At 45.0% G+C, this 27,498-nt stretch overlaps 2 protein-coding genes across 5 annotated transcripts in view; one reads left to right on the top strand and one right to left on the bottom strand.

Annotated features, from left to right (window-relative positions):
- Positions 1–1,326, top strand: part of UBAP1 (ubiquitin associated protein 1) — a gene marked incomplete at its 5' end in the record, with an annotated part of 39,887 nt that extends 38,561 nt beyond the window's left edge. For all 3 annotated transcript variants that reach the window (XM_081103656.1, XM_081103657.1, XM_081103655.1), the window contains one exon: positions 191–1,326. In XM_081103656.1, coding sequence (XP_080959782.1) covers positions 191–331 — 141 coding nt within the window. In that variant the 3' untranslated portion in view covers positions 332–1,326. The remainder of the gene's footprint in view (positions 1–190) is intronic.
- Positions 1,327–2,563: 1,237 nt separating this feature from the next.
- Positions 2,564–27,498, bottom strand: part of KIF24 (kinesin family member 24) — a gene marked incomplete at its 5' end in the record, with an annotated part of 46,245 nt that continues 21,310 nt past the window's right edge. Inside the window, 7 exons of one of the 2 annotated variants that reach the window (XM_081103659.1) lie at positions 2,574–3,273; positions 3,797–3,890; positions 5,355–7,589; positions 10,931–11,040; positions 13,339–13,410; positions 24,595–24,700; positions 25,516–25,637. In XM_081103659.1, the coding sequence (XP_080959785.1) occupies positions 3,133–3,273; positions 3,797–3,890; positions 5,355–7,589; positions 10,931–11,040; positions 13,339–13,410; positions 24,595–24,700; positions 25,516–25,637 (2,880 nt within the window). In that variant the 3' untranslated portion in view covers positions 2,574–3,132. Of the gene's footprint in view, positions 3,274–3,796; positions 3,891–5,354; positions 7,590–10,930; positions 11,041–13,338; positions 13,411–24,594; positions 24,701–25,515; positions 25,638–27,498 lie in introns of both variants that reach the window. The other variant, XM_081103658.1, reaches the window with a different exon arrangement.

Consider the following 27,498-nt stretch of genomic DNA (forward strand, 5'->3'; position numbering starts at 1 on the left):
CTGGTGGACTGCAGGCCACTGGTGGTCGGTGAGGTCCGAAAGGTTGGCAACCGCTGTGCAAAGGGGACCTCAGAGAGGCTCAGATGGCTCTGGCGAAGGATACATTCCTTAAGCAGCCCCCTATACATATATTTCTCCACTCAGCTGTGTGGCCAGACCCCTTTAATCTGTACTCTCTTCTGTCCCTTAGATGCTGGAGTTTCTTCAGTTAATGAGCAAATTTAAGGAAATGGGTTTTGAACTGAAAGACATTAAGGAAGTTCTGCTATTACACAACAATGACCAGGACAATGCTTTGGAAGACCTCATGGCTCGGGCTGGAGCCAGCTGAGACCAGGCCCTGCCTAAACCCTGCCACGGAACCACCCCTGCAGGAGGCCCTGAGGAGCCCACCTGTGGGGAAGGAGAAGGGGCGCACGTCCAGATTTTCTTTTGGGGGTGGAAGGTCAGGTGTGGAGACTGTTTGCCAGTCTCTATGAGCCTAGGCCCTGAGCTGGGGAGAAAGTGGGGAAGATTTGGCATGTGAATGCCCTTAGAACTGTCCTGGCTCCTTCCATATTAAATGTATTTGTATTTTGAGAAGTGTCCTTCCCACCTTGGCCCTCCAGAGAGATGTCTCTGGTTTTTCTGGGGTCTGTGTCTCCTCAGCTGAAACCTGGGCTGGCTGCCAAAAGGAGCCAGGGAGAAGAGGCGGGAGGGCCAGGCTCAGTGCTGCTCTGGGCCAGTTGCTTCCCTCCCCTGTACTGGTGGACTGAACTGTAATACAGGTTGAGTGCAATTGAAAGGTTCTTCCAGGGTTTTACTTTTCCCCTCTTTTAACAAAGTCTCTTAGTGTTACACTGGTTCTGCAATGTACTGAGGTGCAAAGAATGCCCTTTCCCCATGGGGCCCTGAGTTTGCCTCTACTGCCAGGCAGTTACCATGCTTCCCTGACCCAGCCTGTTTCTTTCGGCTTGGTTTGGACCACAATCCTGCTGCCAGGATTTTAAAGCCCCCTGCTCTAGGAAACAGTTGTCACATTAAGAAATCATTGGCCCCTTCCCAGCACACTGAGTTGGGGAGAAACAGGCCATGATTTAGTTGCCCAGCACTAACTCCATCTCAGTTCTCTTTGGAGAACAGCCTCTCCCACCAGTCCCCTGCTCTAGGATGACACAGCTAGTCATAGAAATCAGTCTCTTTGGTTTGTTTTGTATTATGCTGTACATCATTAAATATCTAAATACGGAGGATATACAGTCTTGATTAATCTAAAGTAATTTGCTAATAACTATTTTGATTCTTCAGAGAAAACTAATAAAAATCTAAAAGGTATGTCCCGCTATCAATTTCTTTATTGCCAAGGGCCATTTTACGTGTGTGTGAGTGATTTCCTGCTTAGATTTGCTTGCTGGGGATGAAACAGGACCTAACCACTTTGTCACTCAATACTTTCTTCCTACTCTAGGCCTGGGAGACCCAGGAGCTGGCCCTCCAGTTTGCCCTGGTTTTGGTTCACAAAGGCAGGCCAAGAGGAAGACCTGTTTAAACCTGACCTAGCTTGGTCTCTGGACCAAGGACATACCCTTTCTGTGAGACTGGCTGTTGAGGTGAGACAGGCTGGGCCTTTGGGGTAGTTACCCAGAAATGAGGAAGAAGTCCCTCTTCCCGTGATCTCAGACGTTTATGTACTCTGTACCACAGGTAGGCCTGGATGCAAACTGCTTCACCAGCTCTCAGTGGTGCTGTTGTAGCTGATAGAACTAGATTTATCCCTAAAGTTTCTTGTCCTTGTACTTAATACTGTCCTGTAGTCCCTGTTGTGCTCTTGGGTGGAGGTGGGTTTAATTCTTTTAGTGATCACTTGAGGGACTGCAGAGCCTTTGGGCCAGGAAGCACCGAAGTGGAAAGAGGCTGCCCTCTAGTGGTCAGATCAGGCATGGCCAGAGGTTGACAAAAGTTGACAAAGGATAGCAGGGCTATAGTCTCAGAAAGCCAGCTAGCCCCTCTACTTTTGGCCTTTAAAATTAAGCCCCCCTTTTAAAGCCATTAAAATTTATTCTTTACCTGTAGGCAATTAAAACTTCCATAGCATAATGGTTGTCGGGGCCAAGGCTGTGACACACGAATCTTGATTTGACCCATGGTGGCCTTGGTAAATGATGGCCACCTGGAGGCCACTTTGCATTTCTTGTCTTAAGCTTCTTCCTGCTAAAATGATAGACAGCAAGCAGAACTCAAGTGAAGATTGTGTGTAAAAATTCTGCTTCAGAGTCTCAGACCGTTGACTAAAATACTTATTGCCAAGATACCGAATAGAGGCTATTTTGAGAAGGGGGAGTAGACCAGGGTTTTCTGGATGAAGGTGAGCTAGGAGATGGACTTGCCTGAGAACCACTAGCTCTTCAACTGTTCCATGAGTGGGTGTGATGGGTGAGGAGTCTCAGATTGGAGCCAGGAAATGCCAACAGGATTATGAGGGCTTTGGGGGCTTGTAAAAGGCTGATCATCCCAGCAAAAGGCAGAGATGGACAAAGAACTGGATTGCAGGAAGGGAGAAGAACTGAAAGCATAAAGTGTGTCTCACATCTTCTGCTGTTAAAGAAAGACAGCAAGTCAAAGTTTATTCATTTTACATTTCAAAAGCCAACCTAAAGCCCCAAATAATGGGGCAGAGCTCACCCTGCCCCTGCCCCACTGGCATCAATGTTTTAGCTTTTGGCTCAACAACAGGCACAGAATTCACCTGATAAAGCTCCTGGGCTCAGCATGTCATCTTCCCCAGCTTGTAACCTCTGGCCTGTAGGTTTCCACTGATTACCCATACTCTTAGTTTCAAATTCAGAAACAGCTACAGGGTTATTCTGTGTGTTTCTACAGACAATGGGTAAGACAAATTCTCTTCCAGCCTCGAAGAAAAGTGAGGGGCACATTAAGATGCTCCTGCACTTGGAACTGAAGGATAGAGGCTTGTCCCTGAGAGAGGAGCTGGGGCCCAGCCAAGGCCGCGTGTGGCTATGGAGAGGCTAGCATGGACAGGTCCAGGGAGTGGGTTCTGATATCTGCAGGGATGATCTGGCAGAAGCTCCTCCAACCCCTGAGAACCTAGCACAGGCTCTTGAGCTGCCCCCACCATCCCATACTGGATTTGCTCTAAGACACCACTGTCCTCTCAGGGGCCTCAGACAGCCTATGGCAGGCCAGGTATAGCTGCAGCTGGTTCCTCAGACTCTGGATGCACTTGGACTTCAGAACCATGATTTCATCCAACTGGGTGACAAAATCTTCAAAATCCTGAGGTAGGGAACAAAGGACAAATGGTGCTGTTGCTGGCCCTCTCCCAGACCTGCTTTTCTCTTGCAGGAAAACTTCAGAGCCCAGGCCCTCCAGCTGTAAAACCTGCAGCAGTTACTATGGCACAGGGTGGGTCCCACTTCTCTGCATTTGGGACATTTTATATATAGACGTATTTTTCAGGGTAGGGGGTGCTTTTGTAGAAGTACTTCTATCTGCATGTGGCTCACTGTTACTGTCACAAGGAGGGCCCCAAGTAAGCTGCTGGGAAGGCAGAACGGTGAAGGATAGAGGCCAGAAGCATTTTAGCCTGGGAATGGGGAGTGTAGCACCATCCCCGACCTGTCCTTGTACTCCCTGAAGCTATCCCAGAGGAGTGGCAAGAAGAGGCCCAAAGCCTCAACAATGGTTAGCGTGTGGGCAGACCCTTACCCCACACCTAACCTTAGCAAACAAAGCTGACCATCATACTACTACAGACTAATTGCCAACAGCCCCTGAGTGTCCAGCCAAGGCCACTTACGTTAGGAGCCAGCTGGCTCATCAGTGTCTCCTCTTTGAAGCCCAACTCGGCCATTTCATCCAGCTGTTCCTGGTGTGCTCGGATGACCACCTGCCTGGGAACACCAGAGGGGATGCTGTGAACCTCTGGGCTCCCATCTCTCCTGGGTAGCTTTTAGGAGCTGAGCCCCATTTCCAAGCCAGGAGCTGGCTCTGCCCAAAGTGGTCAAGGCTCTGCCCAGGACCAACTCACCCAACCTCCCCCGGCCTGCACCTGTTCTCAGGACTTGTCAAGAAACTAGGAAATACCAGTGAGATACTGGGAGAGTTGGGGGCTTCTGGAACTGTCCCCTACCTCTCCAGGTACACTAAGGGTGCTGCTTCTAGAGATGAGCTGCCCACAGCTTCTCTGCAGAAAGGGTCAAGGCAGTACCACTCCAGCTGGCACACTTGGCACAAGGTAGAGCCTGCTGTCATTTCTACTTCTGAGGGGGTCCAGGACCAAAGCGAGGGTATTTGACCTAGAAGCCAGATGATCTGCCTTTTATCAGACCCTACCGATGGGCAAGACCACAGAGACAATAAGATTGTCTACCCAGGAGAGGCAGGCCGCCCCTCACCTGATTCCTCTGTCCACAGCCCTGGCCTGAGCATCAGTGAGTAGCAGACAGACAGCTAGCCTAGGTAACAGGAGCCCAAACAAAGGGCTGTAGCCTCATAAAGAAAGTATTTGTTCATCCTGCCCTCCAGCTCTGAGGCTTCTGATACTGTGAGGGGGTCTGCTAGATCCTCCACCTCCTTTCTTTCACATCCTCTAAGGCTGCTGTCTCATCTCTGCTGCACCATCCACACACATCCTCACCCTCATTTTTACCTTCCCTGTCTTGGGAGGTACCCAACCTTAGCTTTGAGGACACAACACCACAGCTAATGGGTTGCTGGGCAACACTTCTGGGAACACAGACCCAACAGAATGAAGAGGATTCTGATCTCACCAGAGGTCATAGGCCTGCTTATGGGGACAGATCCTCCCTTCTCACATCTCAGTTTTCCCAGGCAGAGGCCTATCCTGGTAGGCCTGCCCCAACGTTTTATTCATATCAGATGCATCTAGACCAGCGGTTCTCAACCAGTGAGTTGCGACCCCTTCGGGGGTCGAACGACCCTTTCATGGGTCGCCTAAGACCATAAGAAAACACATAATTACATATTGTTTTTGTGATTAATCACTATGCTTTAATTATGTTCAATTTGTAACAATGAAAATACATGCTGCATATCAGATATTTACATTACGATTCATAACTAGCAAAATTACAGTTATGAAGTAGCAATGAAAATAATTTTATGGTTGGGGGTCACCACAACATGAGGAACTGTATTAAAGGGTCATGGCATTAGGAAGGTTGAGAACCACTGATATAGACCGATTTCCTTGAAAAGCTGAACAAAGCCTTTCTCTAGTTGCAGTACAGCTGACACAGCTAACCATAGCCATTCCCAAAATAGATAAAACATTAAACTGGGGTGGGAGAGGGGTGCCAAAGGAGTTCAAGTCTCATGGAGAGAGTCCAACTTACTGTGCGTGCCCCAGGGTGGGCTGATGCAGTGTCCCGGCAGTCTTGGGAGAGCAGCTGGGAACCAGGGGAGAGCCTGGCCTTGCTAAGCACCTTTGGATTGGCCTATGTTTGAGCCAAGCAATGTCCTCATTGTAACAGGGCAACTTGATGGAGTCTATGGACAAATCCAGCTCCTGCCAAGCGAGCCCTGCCAGATGCTTTCTCTCCTGAACCCAGGGCTGGTCAGCCACACCACTGCTTCCTGTTTGTGGGGTGGGTGCAGGCTCACAGTGGGGTCTTCCTGCATGTATGGTGGGGAAGGGCTCTCCTGAGAAACCCTGGGAACTGTTCAGTTCTGTCTCCTTAGCACTGGCATCATACTGTTCACTAGCCATGTGCTTCAGGGAAAAAAGTGCAGTCTCTCTGCTCTGGTTGCCCTCTCCCAGGTCAGCCTCCCTGTTGGGCAGCTTGTCAGGTGGGTACTGTCGGATGGGTGATGGGGACAGGGCTGGCAGATCAGCACCAGGCTTATTGTCAGGGGGAGATGATGAGAGCCACAGGTGACCACTTGTCAAAGACACTGGCAGGACTACCTCTTGATCACCAGATGGCACTGTGTGGCCCACAGATGGCCCCTCTGTGCCCGATAGACTGTGTGTAGCCCCATCCTGGGCTGGCTGGTTCAAGGGAGGGCCCTCATCGTCGGGGTTCTCCAGGAGGGACACAGTGAGGGGAGCCATCAGCCCAGAAGCATATTCAGAGCACATGCCCAATTCCTCCTGAGGGGCTTCTCCTTGGAAAGGATGACTGGTTTTCACTGTTCTGGTTGCCACATTTAGGTTTCCTTCACCGAGTTCCTTCAGAGGTGTGCCGACTGTGTCTCTTTGGTCTGGGGATCCAGCAACAGCAATGAGGGATAGCGAGGAAGTGAAATCCTCTTCTTTCAGGGATGGTGAGCTGCCCTCAGCCTGCCCAGGAACTTCACTTCTGAGGGCATCCTGTTTGAAATCTGAGGCTGAGCCACTGCCTCTTTTCTGGTTATAAACAAAGTCTACCTGTGAGCAGTAAGGCCTCTCTGCCAGTGTGTCTCTGGGAGAAGGACCTGAGGGGGTAGAGTCCTCTTCTTTGCTCCAGTCCAAGGGCACTTTACTTGGGCTGTGGCCATGATCAACTGCTGCTCTTCTGTGGCTTGTGGGGTTCCTGGCACACATCCAGCTTCCGGTTAGATCCTTCTCATCACCATCCAACCGGGGGCTAAAAAGCAGACTCTGCTGCCTTTCAGCCACCTGCTCCTCAGGACCTTGTTCTCTCTGATGAAGGAAGAATGAGCCTTCGCTATTCTCCAGGGCGTGTCTGTGCTTCGTGGTCCTCTGGCTGGAGACATGTGAGAAAGAATCTTCACTGAAATCGCTGTCATCAAGGTCCTCAGCTTGGGCTCCATCGTGACTCTCAGAATAAGAGTGCAAGGGAGGAGCGGTCTCATGCTGGAGCTGCCCCTCTTGGGGCCTGTACTGGCATAAAAGTCTTTCCAGTGGTTGGTACTTCAACTTCTGTTGGAGGAGAGGTGGCTGCTGGAACTGCTGGTGATAAAAGCGCAAATGTTCCTCCCTCTCCTTCTGATGTGGAGGGATGTTGGTCCAAGCTTCAGAGGCAGGCCTAGCAAGCGTGTCCTCCTTGCTGCCCTGGCTGTACTCTGCTAAGTGGTGGACGTTGCCAAAGGGGAGCTCAACCCGTGACACAAGCTGCTTCTGCACTGGCTGCACAGTCTGCACTTTCTTGCACTTGTTGGTCAGCTTACCATGCACCAGGTCTTGTCCTGGGCCAGGGGCCCTGCTTCCGCACCCAAGGGCAGTTTTGTGGCCGTTCTGATTTTTCTCAGAGCACAATGAAGCTGATTCTTCTTCCCTTTTTTTGGCTGACTGTCCAGACTGCACAGTTCCTTTGACAGGGCTAGTCTGAATGACCCACTCTTGAGGACTCCCTCTGGAACTGCCCTTTTTACCAGGGACTTTAGGAACAGAAGTAAAAGGGATGTTGGGTGGGTGGCTGGCCAGAGGATGGGCCTTCCCTCTTGTGGAGCCAGGTGCCACCGTGAGTGACTGCGGAAGCCCCAGCTTGACTTTTTTGGGAGAACACTTATCCCCTGACAGGGCCACAGGGGAGCTCTGAATTCGTTTTGGAGAAGAGTTTCCAGATGTCCGATTTCGACTGGCAGCTGCAGTGCAACATTTGATGCCTTTCTTTAGTTCTTTGACCCTGTAAAGAACCATTTTATGTTAAATGCGATTCTTCATGTTCTATAATTCCTTTTCTACAACTTTCAGGGAAACAAAACCAAAGCAAAGTATTACAAGGACTGGGAGCCCTCTTTTTTATATATATATATATATTTTTATTGATTTTTTACAGAGAGGAAGGGGGAGAGAGAGAGAGTTAGAAACATCGATGAGAGAGAAACATCGATCAGCTGCCTCTGCACATCTCCCACTGGGGATGTGCCCGCAACCCAGATACATGCCCTTGACCGGAATCGAACCTGGGACCCTTGAGTCCGCAGGCCGACACTCTATCCACTGAGCCAAACCGGCTTCGGCGAGCCCTCTTTACTTGAACAAAAAAGGTCAATGTCTTCTCTAAGGACATAAACATGCACCCCACATTCCATAATCGTAAGTTTTAGAAATCACCACAGTCCCATGTCACTGAGAGGCCAGAGGAGCTAGAGTCAAAACTACATCCACGCAGGGCCCACTCCACGCTCCTGGAGCTTCATGTCTCCCACTCACCCAGTCACTATTCCACAAACTGGGCCCTCTTTTCCTGAAAACCACCTACTTTCAGGCTTCTGAGAAAACGAGTTCCCTCAAACCTGCTGGACACTTCAGGAAGCAAAAGCCTTAAGGAAATAAGCAGGCTTGTGCTAATACCAATAAGGGAAAATGACCTGTCTATTCCCAGGGTTTCTCAACCTTAGCACTAGTGGTATTTGGGGCCAGGAAATTCTCTGTTGGGGGCGCTGTCCTATGCACTGTGGGATGTTTAAAAGCATGGTTGGCCTCTACCCACTTCATGCCAGTAGCACTTCTCCCCCAGTACGACAATCAAAACGGTCTCCAGACATTGCCAAATGTTCCCAGGGAGGCAAAAATCGCCCCCAGATAGAGAAATGGAAAACCATGTTCTATTCCACACAGAAATTCAGGAGAACATAGAAAAATCCAGAATTAGCTCTCTGCTAGGATTCAGTTGCCAAGATTAAAGTCTCTTACTTTGTGATACTTAACACAAAAACACTGTAAAAATTAGGAATTACAAGGAGACTTCAGGTAAAAATGTAACTCTCTGGTGATTGGTTTGTAGATTAAAATCCCCTAACAGGGAGCAGTACTTCTGCCTGGGGGCTCCTGGAAAATGTCTTTTCCATTGCTTTGATTTTAATACAATCCTCAATGGGGGCTAAATGACCCCTCTGACCATTTCTGAAAACCAAGACAGTAAATCTGACACTGAAACTTGATTTAAATATTCCTTTTAGTCTGAGAAGCAAGGCTAGCAGATAACACAGCTAAGCAAAGAGATGTAGCAAGACATGAATTGTGTCCATGGATGGGCCTTTGCTTAGGTGTTGCAGTAGGGCATGCATACAAAGAATGGGCTGGCAGATGCCACAGCAAGTCTAAATGGTTCCAAATTACTTCTTGTTATTCAAATTTGAGCTATTTTAGTTTCATTAGGAGAGAAATCAAAATTCCTCCTAAGAAATATTTCTAGAAACCTTAGTGCCAGAAGGAATCTTACAGGTAATTTGGTCATCGATACTAAATGCTTCCAATATACTCTGCCTGTGACCAACGTCACTCCTGTCACAGAGCTCTCTTCTGATATACCTGTTGGGGTCCAGCTGGAACTTTATTTTTGCAACATTTTTCTAGTATGTGGAGAGGTGAAAATTTTAAATCAGAGAGGGGAAATTTTAAGCAATAAAATCATCCTCATTCTATGTGTGCATAGATTAATACCTAAAATTAGGCCTCATTTGAGCATATAAAACAAATGGCTTTCATATTTATTTTCAATAATTTATCAGACTACTTTGAATGGGAGAGATTGCTTCTATTGTACTTTTTCTATTCTTTTTCTTTTTAACCAAAATTATTCAAATAATCTCTCAGTTGTACTCAGTACATCCCCTATGATAAAGGGTTATTTCCATCTTCCTTCACTGAGCACTGGGAGGAATGTCTGTTCCTAATGATGAAGTTCAAGCAGTGATATGATGTCTATGATTTGGGGACTGGGTGGGGTTATGAAACAAGATCAGCTTAGAGTTCATAATTGTTGAAGTTGGGTAATGAACACAAGGGGAAAAAGAACTTCAAGCCATAGTGGTTTTATGGGAACAATCTGGGTCATCACGCATCTTCTATCTGATCTCAGTTTGTGAGGTAGCCACTTTCTTCTAGCAGGGCTAATGTGCTGGCATTAGGAAAACCATGTAATAAAAGAAACCTCCTTCAGGAAAGTTATTTGGGGGACCTACTAATGTCAAAAGTTAACATACACTGAGTCCTCACTACTGGGCATGGTGCTAAGCTCTTCATCCATATTACCTCATTGGTTCCACATAACTGCTATGTGAGGTAGGTGCTATTATTTCCTTTTGGAAGGAAACGGGGCTCAGAGAAATTGAAATCTTGTCCCAGGCCACTCAGGAGCTAGTGGCAGAGGCAGGGTATTGGCCCAGACAGTATGACGCCAGAGCCCAGTGTTGTAATCACTTTGTAAATGGTCTCTCCTATTTAAATGAGATAAAGTACACAGAAGGCCTCTCTCAAGCCCTGACACCCAGGAGGAGTGCCTCCTTTCATTCACAAATATTTATTGTGCATCTATTAGGTAGCAAGTATTGTCCGGGCAGCAGAGATATAGTGGAGAAAAAGGTAGATAAGGTTCCTTCCTGTTTTCATGGAACTTAAGTGATAGTTCATCTTTTCTTTTCAATGAGTTTCATAAAATGCCCTGGATACTAAGATTCTTCAACAGTAATAAAATAACAGGTTTCCCTCAAATAGTTTGTTAGTCTGGAGACAACTCCTGCGAGACCATAGAGGAGGATGTGAGAAGGACCAGGCAGCAAAGAAGCCAGAGAAGATGGTAATGAGAGCACCTTCACCTCCCACAGGAAACACATGTCCACAGGTAAGAGGCACTAGGTCTGCCAACAGCTCCTGCCCTTCTCTAGGCCTCAGTTTATCCTCCTATAACGTCTGCGTTAGTTTCTTCTAAGTGCTTCTGCCTTGACAAGTAACATGTATTATGTCTCTTATAATTAGGGCAGAGGCTAGTGGGAAGATTCTATTCCAGAAAAACATTTCATCTCCCATTAGCCATTTAAAAGCTACTGAACAAGGGAATGTATCACCTTCCTCTTGTCACAGTCACATTTGTAAAATGCCAGGGCCTAGCAGATCACATTTTTCAAATGATGAAGTGCACAATCCCTAATGGACCTCAAGGTCAGATCTCTGTGTGTGCATGACACACACACACAGGCACGCACGCATGTGTGCATGACCTGCCGCCTGAGAAGGACTCACCGGTCAGCATAGCGCAAGGTGTTCAGCGTGTGTTCAGTGGCCACGTGGCTGGGTGAGATGTTGGCGATCATGCAGGTTTTGGCATTGCCGATGAAGGAATCTTTCAGGACCTGTCCAAAGTAGAAGGTAGGCCAATGACGTCACCTAATAAAAGGCACACTGACTATTGTATGCAGGACAGGGGCCAGTTGCCCTGTCTACAAAAAGGAAATTCACAGAAGAAACACGAATAATAAATACAAAAAAAGGTACTCACTTCACATTAATCAAAGAAATGCAAACAGCCCGGCCAGTGTTGCTCAGTGGTTGAGCTTCAACCTATGAACAAGGAGTTCACGGTTGATTCCGGGTCAGGGCACATGCCCAGGTTGCTCGATCCCCAGTAGGGGGTGTGCAGGAGGCAGCCAATCAATGATTCTCATCATTGATGTTTCTATCTTTCCCTCTCCCTTCCTCTCTGAAATAAAAAAATGTATTTTTTTAAAAAATCTAATAAAAAAGAAAAGCAAACAAACCATTATAAAAACGAATATTCTTTTCACCCGTAAGATTAAAGAAAACTCATGATACCCTGCCTTCTGAGGGCCTAGAGAAACGGGCTCTCATAAACTGCCCATGTACTGTGTACTGTGAACTGGTACAAGCATTTGGGAGAGCAGTCTGGCAGTAGTATGAAAATGTAAAAAATGCACACACTGGTTTGGCAAATCTAAGAGTTTATAAACAGAACAAACTAGATAACTGTAAACTCAATACAATACAACCATTCAAAATAATTATGTATATCTGTACTTACTTACACAGAAAGAGCTAAAACTACTATAGAAGAAAAAAGGTATGATTCCATTACTCTGTAGGTGGATCTTTTTTGTTGTTAATCCTCACCAGAGGAAATGTTTTCTGTTGATTTTTACAGAGAGTGGAAGGGAAGGGGAGAGACAGAGAAAAATTGATGTGAGAGAGAGACATCGATAGGTTGCCTCCTGCATGCACCCTGACTGGGCCTGCAACCGAGGTACGTACCCTTGACCGGAATTGAACCCGCAACCTGTCAGGCCTCAGGGCCGATGCTCGAACCACAGAGCAACTGGCTAGGGATACAGGTGGATCTTCATATATGAGCGCAGAGAGATGCCTGGGAGGATGTTTACCAAAACGCAGTGGTGCCCTAACCAGTTTGGCTCAGTGGATAGCGTCGGCCTGCAGACTCAAGGGCCCCAGGTTCGATTCCGGTCAAGGGCATGTACCTTGGTTGCGGGCACATCCCCAGTAGGGAGTGTGCAGGAGGCAGCTGATTGATGTTTCTCCTCATCGGTGTTTCTGACTCTCTATCCCTCTCCCTTCCTCTCTGTGAAAAACCAATAAAATATATTTTAAAAACAAACAAACAAAAAACACAAAATGCAGCGGTGACTGTCACTGGGAGGTGGGATTTTCTGGTACCCTTCCCGTCTTCTTTGTACTTATATGTACTGTTTGAATTATTATTATTATTTTAACTAAATAGGGACACATTTTCTGGGATGAGGACTAATCACCTTTAAGAAGGGTTTCCTAGGTCCCTGGCTGAGTGTTTGGTAGACACAATCGAATCCAAAATCACCAACTCTGCCTGATAAGTAGCTATGTTATTACAGGGTCTGCTCCAGTCCCTGTGGAGCTACTAGTCTAGTTGAAACTTCTCCCTGAACACAACAATCGTCACCTCTACCTAGTCTGCCCTCTAGTGTGCAGGACTCGGTGAAGAAAGGAACCAGGGGCACCCACACTGTCTCCCAAGTAATTGTACCAGGCAGACTCCTCCATGGGCCATCTTCTGCAGCAATTACAGATGCTGTCTTATTGGTGTTTTCTGTTAATAAGTCTGAAGCACATTTTTCATGACAGAAAATAAAGCAGAAAAAATCACCTATATATAGTTCTACCACTCAGAATAATCAGTTAACAAATGCACAATTTTTCTGTAGAGTTTCTTCTCGTTTCATATTTTAAATTATAGATCTTGACCATCTTTCCTATCAGTACAGGTAAAAAATCTATCATTCTTTTTAACGGCAGCCACTAGTTTTTGTATTGAAACACTGGTCTAAGTCTTACAGCTAAGAAAGTACCCCTAAATCAACAAGGTTTCTTTACTTAGAAATAAGCAGAAAGCTGATGGATGATGGCCAAAAGAGCTTTGCTGCCCCCATGGGAGCCTGGCTACCTCACCCTAAGTTTCTATGCCTGAGTATGCTCCCCTCTCCTCCTATACATGAGAACTCCTAGAAGGAACATGACTCCTCCTCTCTCCCCACCCCCGGCCGTGCTTAGCATCATGCCTTACAGGCAGTGGATGCTCTGCTGAATGAACAGATGAAGGAACAAATGAGAATCAGAACAAATTCAAAACTCATGTTTAACATTACCTGAGTTAATTTGCTTTGCCGGAAGGGAGTATGGGTGTGTTCCTGATCCAGTGCTCGGATACATTCCTTCAGCTGCAAACAAGAAGCACATCAAATATCATATGTGATGAGGATTAATGTCTAGTTGTGCCTAGGTAAGAGCCCTCAACTTAAAATCAGTAAGTAGCTCTGATAGCATGGAACAGACAAACCCACAGACCTTCCCACAGGTCCTGAGTCTAAGCTTATATAGTGGCAGTTCTGGCTTGCAAGCTGCCTCTCTCCCCCCACACTCCTCCCAACTGCAGAAGCATTTAGAGAAAATATCTATACCACTCCCCCTCTCTTCCCTGCTCACACGTACACACCTATAATTGTAGCCTCAAGTGTCTATTAAAATATAAGTTGTCGGAATGGGGCAGGAAAAATTCTGGAGTCAGAGCTGGAAAGGAACTGAGAACACCTATGTCTTCCTCCTCATTTTAAAAAAGCAGGGACTGTGGCCTAAAGGTAAGAGCAAGTCACTTGCTCCTGGGATTAGCCCATCAGAGAAGTGCTCACAGGACATCACTAGTGCCAGCAGAGACCTGGATGTGCAGACCTCTAGGGGCAACAGATAGAGCAAAGGTGGGGAACAAGATAAGGGAGGAGAGATCTATTTCTGAGTCATGCATCGAGGCTAAAAGGCAGTAAATGAAAAGGAAGGGAGGCAAGAGAATGGAAGGAATCCCTTGGAAGTGCCAGTGCTGGGAGTTCACCAAGAACAGGTAAGTAGCTTTGTTATGGCTATTCTTGGTTGCAACCATAGATGCCTGCAGCTAACCCCTCTCTATCAAAGAAGCTGCAGGGTATAAGAAAATATAAGGGAGTTTCAATGTCCCCTTTTATTGCAAATCAATTCAATATCCCCAAACTTTAGCACTGGGAAGAATCTTCAGAATGGATGAACAGATAACCAAACCATGCCCCTGAGTTCCACCTGCCCCTTAAATATTCAAGTCTAAGTGTGGCCACCAAGCCCTATGAGTCTTTGAGAAGTGGAAAGCAGATTTTACTGAACACTAAGACTATCCAAGGAAAATAAGAAAGAAACAAGGGGCACCTTTGTGCATCTCACGGAATACAGCCTTTTACCCTATTCTAAATGGCTTGTTCCCAGGCCGCTTTACATGCTATTGCCCATGTGAGAGGCATAGTCAAGCCCCAAAGGGTTGTATGATTTCATAGATACTCCTTCCCAGTTTATAGTTGATTCCTGGGCCATAGTTTAAAAATTTGTTTTAAATTGATTTTTAGAGAGAGGGATAGAAAGAAACAAACATTGAGGAGAGAAGATCATCATCCATCAGCTACCTCCTGCACACTTCCTACTAGGGAGCGAGCCCACAAACTGGGCATGTGCCCTGACCAGGCATCGAATCAGGGACCTCTTATTCCTGTGTCAATGCTCAACCGCTGAGCCACACTGGCTGGGATGGACCATAGTTTTAAATATGAGAATCACAGATTTCTAGCTTGAGACTGTGGACCCTTGGCTATTTACTTAATCCATCTGAGCCTCAGAATCCTGAACAGAGTTGTGAAGACTAAACTGACTAGCATATAGTAAGTGCTTAAAATGTATTGGTTCTGGGGTTCCTTGGAGAAATAGTTGACTTCATTAGGGCTAGGAAAGCACAAGGTAAGAGTATGACATCTTGTAGTACCAAAAGGCAAGAAGATGCTCAAATAATGATGGGGCATGTCAAAAGGATACAGGAGCCATTTGAAAAAATTCCCAATAGTCAAATCTGGGACAATTTGAACAACAAAATAAATAATGATAAAAATGGATTATAATCTAGCAATAAAAAAATCCATTTACTGTTATAAGTAATCTATCCTATCTAATAAAAGAGAAACATGGTAATTAGCGTACGACCGCTACCCTTCCCATTGGCTAATCAGGGCGATATGCAAATTAACTGTCAGCCAAGATGGCGGCCGGCAGCCAGGCAGCTGGAAGCTAACATGAGGCTTGCTTGCTTCAGTGACGGAGGACTCCAACGTTCCCCGCCAGCCTTGCTGGCCTCTGAGCTTGCAGTTTGAAACATTGTAACAAATATAGAAGCTAAACAAACCCCCAGAAACCAGCTTTCAGCCTGCCGGGATCTCAGAGCTGGAGTTGATACTGTGTTTCGATTGTAGAACCCAAACAAACCAGATACCTGCTTTCAGCACCGAGGCCTAAGAGCTGGAGCCAGTTCTAAAGCTGGCCCAGAATTAAAAAAAAGAAAAAGAAAATAAGGAGCAGTTGGGAGCTTCAGTCACCCGCCAGCCTGAAAACAGCCCTCAGCCCCTCACCCAGACTGGCCAGGCACCCCAGTGGGGACCCCTACCCTGAAGGGTGTGTGACCAGCTGCAAACAGCCATCATCCCCTCACCCAGGCTGGCCAGGCACCCCAGTGGGGACCCCCACCCTGAAGGGTGTGTGACCAGCTGCAAACAGCCATCAACCCCTCACCCAGGCTGGCCAGGCACCCCAGTGGGGACCCCTACCCTGAAGGGTGTGTGACCAGCTGCAAACAGCCATCATCCCCTCACCCAGGCTGGCCAGGCACCCCAGTGGGGACCCCCACCCTGAAGGGTGTGTGACCAGCTGCAAACAGCCATCATCCCCTCACCCAGGCTGGCCAGGCACCCCAGTGGGGACCCCTACCCTGAAGGGTGTGTGACCAGCTGCAAACAGCCATCATCCCCTCACCCAGGCTGGCCAGGCACCCCAGTGGGGACCCCTACCCTGATCCAGGACACCCTTCAGGGCAAACCAGCCGGCCCCCACCCATGCACCAGGCCTCTACCCTATATAGTAAAAGGGTAATATGCCTCCCAGCACCGGGATCAGCAGAGCCGAGAGGCCTCCCGGCACCGGGATCAGCGTGACAGGGGGCAGCGCCCAAACCCCCTGATTGACCTGCGGCTCTGTGTGTGACAGGGGCCGGGGCCACAACCTCCCTATCCGCCCTGCTCTGTTTGTGCCAGGGGAAGGCGCTCCAACCCCCTGATCAGCCCTGCTCTGTGCCTGATACGGGGGAGCTCCCCAATCCCCTGATCGCCCTGCGGCTCTGTGTGTGACAGGGTGCGGCGCCCCAATCCCCTGATCGGCCCTGCTCTGTGTGTGATGGGGTAGAGCCATAACCTCCCCATCGGCCCTGCCCTGAGTGTGACAGTGGCGGCGCCCCAACCCCCTGATCGGCCCTGCTCTGTGGGTGATAGAGGGCGGCGCCCCAACCCCCTGATCCGCCTTGCTCTGTGTGTGACAGGGGGAGGTGCCCCAACTCCCCTATCGGCCCTACTCTGTGAGTGACGGGGGGAGCTCCTCAACTCCCTGATCGGCCCTGCTCTGTGCGTGACAGGGTACGGAGCCCCACCCCACTGATGGGCCCTGCTCTGTGCGTGACAGGGAGTGGCGCTGCAACCTCCCCATCGACCCTGCCTTGAGTGTGACAGGGGGCGGTGCCCCAACCCCCCTATCGGCCCTACCCCGAGCGTGACTGAGGGTAGCATCACAACCTCCCAATCCGCCCTGCTCTGTGCATGACAGGGGGCGGCGCCCCAACTCCCCAATCGGCCCTGCTCTGAGCCCGACCAGGGGCTGCACCTAGGGATTGGGCCTGCCCTCTGCCACCCGGGAGCAGGCCTAAGCCAGCAGGGCGTTATCTCCCAAGGGGTCCCAGATTGCGAGAGGGCACAGGCCGGGCTGAGGGAACCCCCCTTTCCCCCCTGAGTGCACAAATTTTTGTGCACTGGGCCTCTAGTCTATATATAAAAGGCTAATATGCCAAGTGTCTGACCATCCGACCAGTCACTATGATGTGCACTGACCACCAGGGGGCAGATGCTCAACGCAAGAGCTGCTGTGATGCACAATGGCCATTTACAGAGAAACGGCACTGTGGATCTGGCGCCCACAAAGCAACACTCGGCTTTCCCCAGGTGGGACACAGGCCCCACCACCACCTCAGAGTGACACCCACCAAATTGCAGCTGATGCCGAGACCCCATGGTGCAAAATGTGGCCCACAGCCCAGATCAGCCCAGCCCGAAAACAGTGGCTGTGGGTGCTGGGTAATGACGTCACATAGCAATGCCCAGCTTCCTCTCCCTAATGACTAGTTTCTTGGAGTTTCTTCACAGAAGTCCTGGAGTAGGTAGATAGGAGACTTGGTGGAATTCTATTTTCTTTTCATTAGCCAGAAAATGGAGATTTAGAAAACTTAGAAACTTGACCCGACTGAAAAGAAGTAAGAAATGGTGGAGCTTGAAAATGACTTCAGGTTTTCTCACTGTGCAGAATATAGTCAAACACTGCTGCAGTTAAATATTTTACCCTTTGTTCTCCTTTCATGATCTATAATAATAATCTGTTTCATGTTGATATTTACTGCTGTGTTGTTGACAATTACCTGAAAGAGAAGTTGGGGTGCTTCACTGGGTTGGAAAAAGTTTAGCTAAATCAGAAAGCAGGCCTAATTAAGCAAATTTATTCTATATCTATAAAAGGCTAAACTGACTTGCACATGCGCGACACATATAAAGCTCTCGCTGGCGCCAATCGCATGCGTGTGTCTCGATCTGTCAATGTCGATCGTGAAATAGGTTGACACTTCTATTATAGAGAAAGAGCGATATTAAAATATTTCTTCTATTATAGAGAAGGGATGAATAGCGATATTAAAATATTTCTTCTAATTAATTTCCTTTCAATGTTCATGAATTCGTGCACCAGGCCACTAGTATAATAAATAAATAAATTGGAAGTAACAGCTCTTTCTTACAGCAAATCCAACAAATGAATGTAGAAAGAATAATGGGAATAGAGACTCCCATCAGGTAAACACCACAGTAAATGGGTGCTAAAATTGGGCAGCAAAAGTGTGCCATAAACAGAGTATTTGCATAGCTCCAAAATATCTTCCCATAATGTTAATTACAAAGGGAAAATTATACCCTTACAGTGGAAAAACTCAGCCCAAACCACCTTAATTAGGCTATCAAGGTTAACATCACCAGTAATAAGACATATTGACTTCACACACCACGTAATATGATACACTGAGAAGGATGCAACTTCAGTGGAATTCTTGCTAAAAATTCATTACCTTAATCTAATCATGAGAAAACATCAGACAAACCCAAATTCAGAAACATTCTGCAAAACAACTGCCCAGCATTCTACAATGGTTTAAGGCCATGAATGACAAAAACTGAGAAACCTACAGAGAAATATGACAACTAAATGTATTACATATAGCATCCTGGACCTGAAAAAGAACGTTAGTGATACTAGTGGTGAAATTCAAACAAGGTCTGTATATTAGTTAATAGTATTACAACAATGTTAGTTTCCTGATTTAGGATAATTTTACTATGTTATGTAAGATGCTAACATTAGGGAAGCTGGGTGAAGGAATGCTATGTATTTATTTTTGCAACTTTTTCTGTAAATCTAAAATTATTCTTTTTCTCACCTCTCTTAGCCTCCCAATTTATCCCTTATGTGGTCTGCAAATAATGTGCCTAGCTGGAGACTTCAGTTCTGATCAACAGGACTTAAATAATGGGGCACAGGCAACACTATTATAGCTGTGAAAAGTAACAAAGTTCTCTATAAACTGCTATGGAGTGAGCTCCAGGATACTGTTAAGTGAAAAAAGCAAAGTGCAGAACAGTATTTACAGTATGCTACCATTTTTTTCCTGAGAAAAAGGGGTGAATACAAACATATCCTATATAATAAAAGCCTAATATGCTAAGTGCCCAGTTGACTGGTTGGCCATTCAACCAATCAAAGTGTAATATGCTAACAATATGCTAAGGCCACTCAACCGCTTACTTTGACGTGCACTGACCACCAGGGGCAGACAGTTGACCGATAGGTTAGCTTGCTGCTGGGGTCTGGCTGATCGGGACTGAGCGATCAGCCAGAGGGCTGGACACACCCTGGAGCCCTTCAACCATCCCTCCCTGGCTGGCCAACCTCCCGTGGTCCCACCCCAGACTGATTGTGCACTGGTGGGGTCCCTCAGCTTGGCCTGTGCCCTCTCCCAATCCAGGACCCCTTGGGGGATGTCGGAGAACCGGTTTCGGCCCGATCCTGCAGGCCAGGCCGCGGGACCCCACTGGTGCATGAATTCATGCACCGGGCCTCTCTCTATATAAATAATTATAAAAAAGGAGGAAAATAAGAGCTGAGGGGACAGGGGTGGACACTAGACTTCTCTGAACGCGGCTTGTTTTATAATTTCTACTTTAACTGAATATGAAACTGATAAGCTTAAACACAGAGAAGAATTATTCCAAGTGACTTCCCAACACAATATTATGATTATATATCCCCAGTGGGATACAACCTATGGATAAAAAGGAAACTGCAAAGAAGTCTTAATCTGAATTCAATAATCATATTATGAGTAATAATAGCATTATTCTGAAATACATATATATTGAAGTAGAACAAATACACTGATTAATGTTTTAGAATTTAAGAATTCTAGCATAATAGAAAACGTAAAGAAATACAAATTCAAAACATTAAGCGAAAATTCTATAATCTTTTTTATTGCTACTTATCCTTGATATAGTTTTTATTTAACTTTTTTCCAAGTGAAATTAACATTCAATATTACTTTATATTAGTTTCATGTATACAGCATAACAGACAATCATATACTTTACAAAGTGTCCTCCTTGATATTTCCAGTACCCACCTGGCACCATATGCAGTTATTACAATATCACTGACTATTTTCCCTATGCTGTACTTTATATCCCTCTGAATATTTTTAAACTACCAATCTGTACTTCTTAATCCCTTCACCTTTTTCACTTAGTCCTCCCCTCTGGCAACCATCAGTCTGTTTTCTGTATCTATGAGTCTATTTCAATTTTGCTTGTTTTGCTTAGCATAATATCCTCTAGATTTGTTCAGGCTGTCACAAATGGTAAGATTTCATCCTTTTTATGGCTGAGTAATATTCCACTGTATATATGTACCATGATCTTTTTTATTTTATTTAATTTTACATCTATTTTATTGATTTTTTACAGAGAGGAAGGGAGAGGGATAGAGAGTTAGAAACATCGATGAGAGAGAAACATCCATCAGCTGCCTCCTGCACACTCCCTACTGGGGATGTGCTCGCAACCAAGGTACATGCCCTTGACCGGAATCGAACCTGGGACCCTTGAGTCTATCCACTGAGCCAAACCGGTTAGGGCTACCATGACCTTTTTTAAACACTCACCTATGATGGACACTTGGGGTTGCTTCCATATCTTAGCTATATTGTAAATAACACTATAATGAACATAGGGGTGTATATATTCTTTCAAATTAGTGTTTTGGGAAAACCCTATAATCCCTGTTATATTTTTCTCTTTCAAAAAGATAATCTATTTCTTAGCTGTGTCCATCTTTTTAAAAAGATCTAGAAGCAAGGACTAACCCAATAGTAGTAAGCACCTGTAAATAGTCTCTAAATACCATTTCCCTCTAAAACACTGGGCTTGATGAATAAATGGCTGATTCAAACCTGGGGAAGGAAATGTACAAGATGAGCTTAGAACAGAAAGTCAAGAAGCTATCAGGGACTAGTAGGGTTGGGTCAAAGAAACACAGAAACATACTTGAAAAGGCTCCCACTAACCAAAGATACACAATTTAAGCAGCAAGAGAATAATGATTATGATGAGTTTATAGTAATACAAAAACCAACAAAAAAGTAAACGAAAACAAACTCATTGGTCATGTTTAGGTTCCCAGGATACCAACTCATTCTGAAAACTGGTGAATAAAGGCAAAAAATCTAGCATTTATCATGCCTCCACTGTATGAACTATATTTCAGGATAATCAGATAGCTGAGGAAAAGTTCTTTCCAGCTAATAAATACAGAAAAAATACTAGAATTACAATATCACCATTTTGTAATCCCTACTGAAACAATGGATATAAGTGATGAACATCAGTGGCTCTAAAGCTATTAGGTTAAAAACGCTGATGGTAAATTTTATAATGGAGGAATTAGGCTGACAATACTTGAATCTTTCTTAATTCTTAAAATCACAAAAAGAAACCACCAGACATTCTGTACCTCTTAATGTGTTCCTATAGGAAGTCTAAGAATGACACATGAATTATTCCTGCTAAAAAAATATAAAACTGGAGAACCAAGATGGCGGCATAGGTTAACGCCGGAGTTTGCTGCTTTGAACAACTACTTCAAAAGTGAAACTAAAAGACAGAACGGACATCACCCAAAACCACTGGAACGCTGGCTGAATGGAAGTCCTACAACTAGGAGGAAAGAGAAACGCATACGGACACTCAGAGGAGGCGCAGTGCTGAAGTGAAATTCTGAGGTGCGGAGTGCGCGGAGCGGGCTGGCGGCGGAGGGCGCGGTTGGCGTTTTCAATCGGGAGGGAGTCGCAGACTCTGAGCTCCAGATCCGGGCGAGTCTTTAGGGACCCAGACTCAAACGGGAGAAGCGGGACTGCCTGGCTTCAGTCAGAGCGAGTGCAGCTTTCTCTCCGAGGTTTGCAGCCTTGCTGGGACTCAGAGAGGCAGAGCCCCTGGGGACAGGACTGAGAGCCCCCATCACTGCTCTCTCCGGCCCACCCTATTGATACTGTGCGACCCGCCCTGCCCAAGCCCTGCACAGAGGCATTTGCCGGATAGCCTCAGGCAAAGGCTAGATTAGCACCTCCCTAGAGGACAGAAGTTCTCTCACTGCTGACACAGCTGATTCTCATAGCCACTTGGCCTGGAGGTCAAACCCTCCCTGGAATTAGCTACAAGATTTAACTATAAGACTGCGCACAAAGACCACTAGGGGGTGCACCAAGGAAGCATAACAAAATGCGGAGACAAAGAAACAGGACAAAATTGTCAATGGAAGATCTAGAGTTCAGAACCACACTTTTAAGGTCTCTCAAGAACTGTTTAGAAGCCGCCGATAAACTTAATGAGATCTACAAGAAAACTAATGAGACCCTCGATGTTATATTGGGGAATCAACTAGAAATTAAGCATACACTGACTGAAATAAAGAATATTATACAGACTCCCGACAGCAGAACAGAGGAGCGCAAGAATCAAGTCAATGATTTGAAATGCGAGGAAGCAAAAAACACCCAACCGGAAAAGCAAAATGAAAAAAGAATCCAAAAATGCGAGGATAGTGTAAGGAGCCTCTGGGACAGCTTCAGGCGTACCAACATCAGAATTATAGGGGTGCCAGAAGATGAGAGAGAGCAAGATATTAAAAACCTATTTGAAGAAATAATGACAGAAAACTTCCCTCACCTGGTGAAAGAAATGGACTTACAGGTCCAAGAAGCGCGGAGAACCCCAAACAAAAGGAATCCAAAGAGGACCACACCAAGACACATCATCATTAAAATGCCAAGAGCAAAAGATAAAGAGAGAATCTTAAAAACAGCAAGAGAAAGAAACTCAGTTACCTACAAGGGAATACCCATACGACTGTCAGCTGATTTCTCAACAGAAACTTTGCAGGCCAGAAGGGAGTGGCAAGAAATATTCAAAGTGATGAATACCAAGAACCTACAACCAAGATTACTTTATCCAGCAAAGCTATCATTCAGAATTGAAGGTCAGATAAAGAGCTTCACAGATAAGGAAAAGCTAAAGGAGTTCATCACCACCAAATCAGGATTATATGAAATGCTGAAAGGTATCCTTTAAGAAGAGGAAGAGGAAGAAAAAGGTAAAGATACAAATTATGAACAACAAATATGCATCTATCAACAAGTGAATCTAAGAATCAAGTGAATAAATAATCCGATGAACAGAATGAACTGGTGATTATAATAGAATGAGGGACATAGAAAGGGAATGGACTGACTATTCTTGGGGGGGAAAGGGGTGTCGGAGATGCGGGAAGAGACTGGACAAAAATCGTGCACCTATGGATGAGGACAGTGGGTGGGGAGTGATTGCGGATGGTGGGGCGGGAACTGGGAAGAGGGGAGTTATGGGGGGAAAAAAGAGGAACAAATGTAATAATCTGAACAATAAAGATTTAATTAAAAAAAATATATATAAAACTTAAATCTGATCAATCTTCTAGTTCAGCACTTTCACAAGAGAAATGTGAGCTACAACTATAAACCATATGTTATTTTAAATTTCTAATATCCACATTAATATATTTTAAATATAATATTAAATACATAATCTAATTATGTTTTAATCTAATTCATCCAAAAATATTATTTCAACATGTAATCAACATGAAAAAAAAAGAGCTATTTTATATGCTTCAAAATCCAGTGTGTATTCTACACTGAGTGTATCTCAATTCAGACTCGCATTTCAAGTGCTCAGTGGCCACATGTAACTTAGTGGCTACACAGTGAACAGCACAAATAGAGATCCTAACCACTCTATAGAAACGATAAAGGACATAGGACTATGTTACACATCCACACGGTGATGCAGTCAGCCTAATCCAGACTGTAGGAAATCTTGTAGGATAATGACCCAGTTTTCTTAAATGAATATATTGATATAAAAAGAGAGAGAGAGAGAAAGAGAACTGATAATGAAATAAAAGAGACATATCAACCAAAGGATCTTGTTTGCATATTGATTTGAACAAACAAACTATAAAAAGACATTTATGGGATAACTGAAGAAACTATACTACTTAATATAATGGATAATAGATAACATTAAACAATTATTTCTGTAGGTATGATACTGGTATAATTATATTAAAAATATTTTCTCATAATACAATATTTGTGGAAAATAACATGATGACAGGGCTTCATTTAAAATAATTCAACTAGGGAAAGGAAAGGTAGTGGGTAGACTTTTCACATGTTGACGCTGGGTGACAAGTATTTGGGAGAGCATTATACTATTTGTTCTAGTTTTGTATGTTTGCAAAATTAATGTAATTTTAAAACTTGATGAGAGAGAGAAAGCTTACCTAAGTTAATCATTCGGTAATTTCAGAAATACTTCTCTATTCCTAATTGGCAGGGAGTGACCAGAGGAAGGGAAGACAGAGAGAATAGGGAAGAGTTGCCTAGAATTGCTGAGGATCTGATTGGGCAGCCTCCATTTCCATTCTTGGAAATCACTGCCAGATAAAAGCATGCCCTTGCTCTGTTGATTCCATCCCACCCTCACCCACTCTGGCTGCATGTAAAGAATGGAAAAATCTCTCAAGAAGGATTTTTAGATGAAAGCTTTAGAACAACTTACAGCCAGAAGACTCTGGTTAATTTCTGCGCCTTCCATCTTTGTCTGTCTGTCTGAGTCTCTGGCATCTGCTGCTCTTTCACTGCCAGCCAAGTCGATGAAAGAGATCCTAGAGAAAAGACACAGCAGGGATGATTTCTTCGGAGCTTTGGTTTATTTTTGTATCAGTCAGCATTTTGTGACAGCCGGAAGAAATTAACACTGGCCCATACTCAGGAAAAAACACACATTACTGTCAGCTTTCCAAACGTATTGCAAGATTCTGATCTGCCTGCTGCTGCTGGCACTGTTCAACCCGACACTTTCATTGGTTTTAATCATTCGTGAGAAAGTATGATTGAAATTAATAAAACATTCTTCCCATAAGGCTAAATGACCACAATGTAAATCACTTAGGGGACCACTTAGATAATTAAACAGAAACTTTTGTGGGCTGCTTTCCAGCCAAAAAAAAAAAAAAAGGAGGAAGAAAGGAAAAAAAAAAGACTCATTACTCAGAGGTGATATAGGCTCATCCATCAGTGTGGCAGAGTTTGCTAAGATAGCACCAGAGAAGCAATGAATGTACCCAATTGTCTTATGGTTTCTTTCAAGAAGGATGGATTAATTTTCCTTTTTCTTTTTTCAGCCTGTAAGCTCTCTGAGATGCATTCTCTGCTATTCCTCTGCTGATACCGTGTTTCACGTTAGAAGCAATCAATGTTCCTTATAATAACTTAGGGTTGACCAACAATAGGCCATTACTTCATGATTAATCAACTGATGGCACTTCAGTATAATGATTTATTTCAGGGCTAACAACTCTACTCTAGCCTTGAAATAAAGAACTCTGTGGTGGCATGGTGTCCTGCTGTTGAGAACACATATTTCAAAGTCACATTAGGAAAAGGCAGACAATGCAATTCCTGAATATTTCCAGCTCACCTGCCAAATGTTCTCTTGGCTGAATCTTTAATCTGAATTTGGATGATAGCATGAGAGCGGGAGGAGTCTGCATTAACTCCAGTGGCCCCAGTGCTGCGCTCCTTGCTGCCCTTCAGAATCACCTAAAAAATAACGTCCATAGAGTGACTTCCCCAAGGAGTAAACAAAGCCCTCTGGCTCCCAAGAGTGGGCTGAATGCAACAGAGACCAGACATCTAACTTTGTCAGTACACTGTAGTTTTCCCCCCTTCATGTTGAAAGGGACCCAAACACTAAATCATACAGAGTAATGTATGATTCAACAGCAATGAAAATAACGTGGAATACTAATATTGGGGAGAACATTCAATAGCTTGAAAGCTCTTGATCTCATATATATTTTAATATCTTTGATGGATTTAGCCTGACAAAAATCCGTAGGGCATAATTTGGTTCCAAAGCAAGGTCCCATAATTCCCACCTATTTTAGTAATTGAAGCAAAGGACAGAAATGTGCATCATGGACTGACATCGATCAGCTGCCTCCTGCACACCCCCTACTGGGGACGTGCCCGCAACCCAGGTACATGCCCTTGACTGGAATCGAACCTGGGACCCTTCAGTCCACAGGCCGACGCTCTATCCACTGAGCCAAACCGGTTTTGGTGATGCTATCACTTTAAAAAACACTAGATTCCCTTTCCTCCCCCTTCTAAAATTCTTTCTTCTGAAGGAAGTATTTGTAGTAACTGAAGTCTATGGTGCAAGTTTCTAAATCTAGGTCCTTTAAACAAAGCATGTTGTGTGAGTAGTGAAATGGGGACCTGCTACAATAAAAAATAGAGGCAACTGCTGAATTCTGTGGTACTGGAAACATTCAGTGACTTATTAATAAGAATAATAGCTATGACAAATTGAGCTAGCATCACAGTAAGCATTTTATGTATGTTATCTAATTTCCTTGTCTATTACTAGACCTAGTCATCTACTATCATCCATATATTTCAGGTTCAGGAAAGTAAAGGTATGCTCAAGGATACACGGCACTGGGACACAGCTCTGACTGGTTATAAGGATTTAATCACTAAGTTTCCTGCATGAATATCAAAGAAGACCTATAGTACTTCAGTAAGATAGGCAATTATATACAACTGAGGTTCATCTAGGGGAAGCTCTTGCTATGTGGCCTCTGCTACCAATCATAGCCAAGGAAATGATAAAAAATAAAATAACATAAAGCTGCCAGTTGTGAGACAGGTAACAGGTGGCCATATCTGAGTGAGCCCGAGGGTGATCTCTGAGGATAACACTTGAAGATGATACCTAAGAGTGATACTTGAGCAAACACATGGGTGATACTTGAGTTAGTATGACACCTGAGAGACAGTGAAAGTGTGACATCTGAGTTTGCAAGTGCTGTTGTTTCGAGTCAATTAATGTTTATGAGGGTAACTGTGTCAGATATTCATAATTTATACCAACTTTCCATTTTGATCTCAGCTGGGCTTCCTTCTTGTACAACTTTGTATGTACTACCGATGGAGTGTATCAATGGCAATAATATGTTGACTAACAAGAAACTTCTTTCTGCTTTTCTCAGGAAACATACCATAGGATAAAGCAGTGCCATATACTCTTCCAGGGTGAAGAGTGTGATTTGACACCATAGCAAAGAGGACTTCCTCTTGATTTTTTCTCCTTTCCCACTGAATTGGTCTAATCTCCAGGGACAAACACATCATGAGGACCAAATCTCGTGAAACTCTGGGGCAAAAGAACAAATGGCTGGGGAAAGTGGGGCCAAGGGAACAGGTATATGAGAAACAATTTCCTTAGGACTCCACAGTGGAGGTAGTTCTAGACAGGTAAGAATGGTCACAGCCTCAGGGGAGCCTATTCAACACATCCCACAAACTTTGGTTCTGTGCCTGCCTTAGCAATCCAAGGGGCTCTTGGCTCTTAGGTGGCCCTCTAAAACAGCCACACTCAGATGCTAGCCTGAGA

The sequence above is a fragment of the Myotis nattereri genome, assembly GCF_964212035.1.
Source record: "Myotis nattereri genome assembly, chromosome: 12".
Classification (NCBI taxonomy): domain Eukaryota; kingdom Metazoa; phylum Chordata; class Mammalia; order Chiroptera; family Vespertilionidae; genus Myotis; species Myotis nattereri.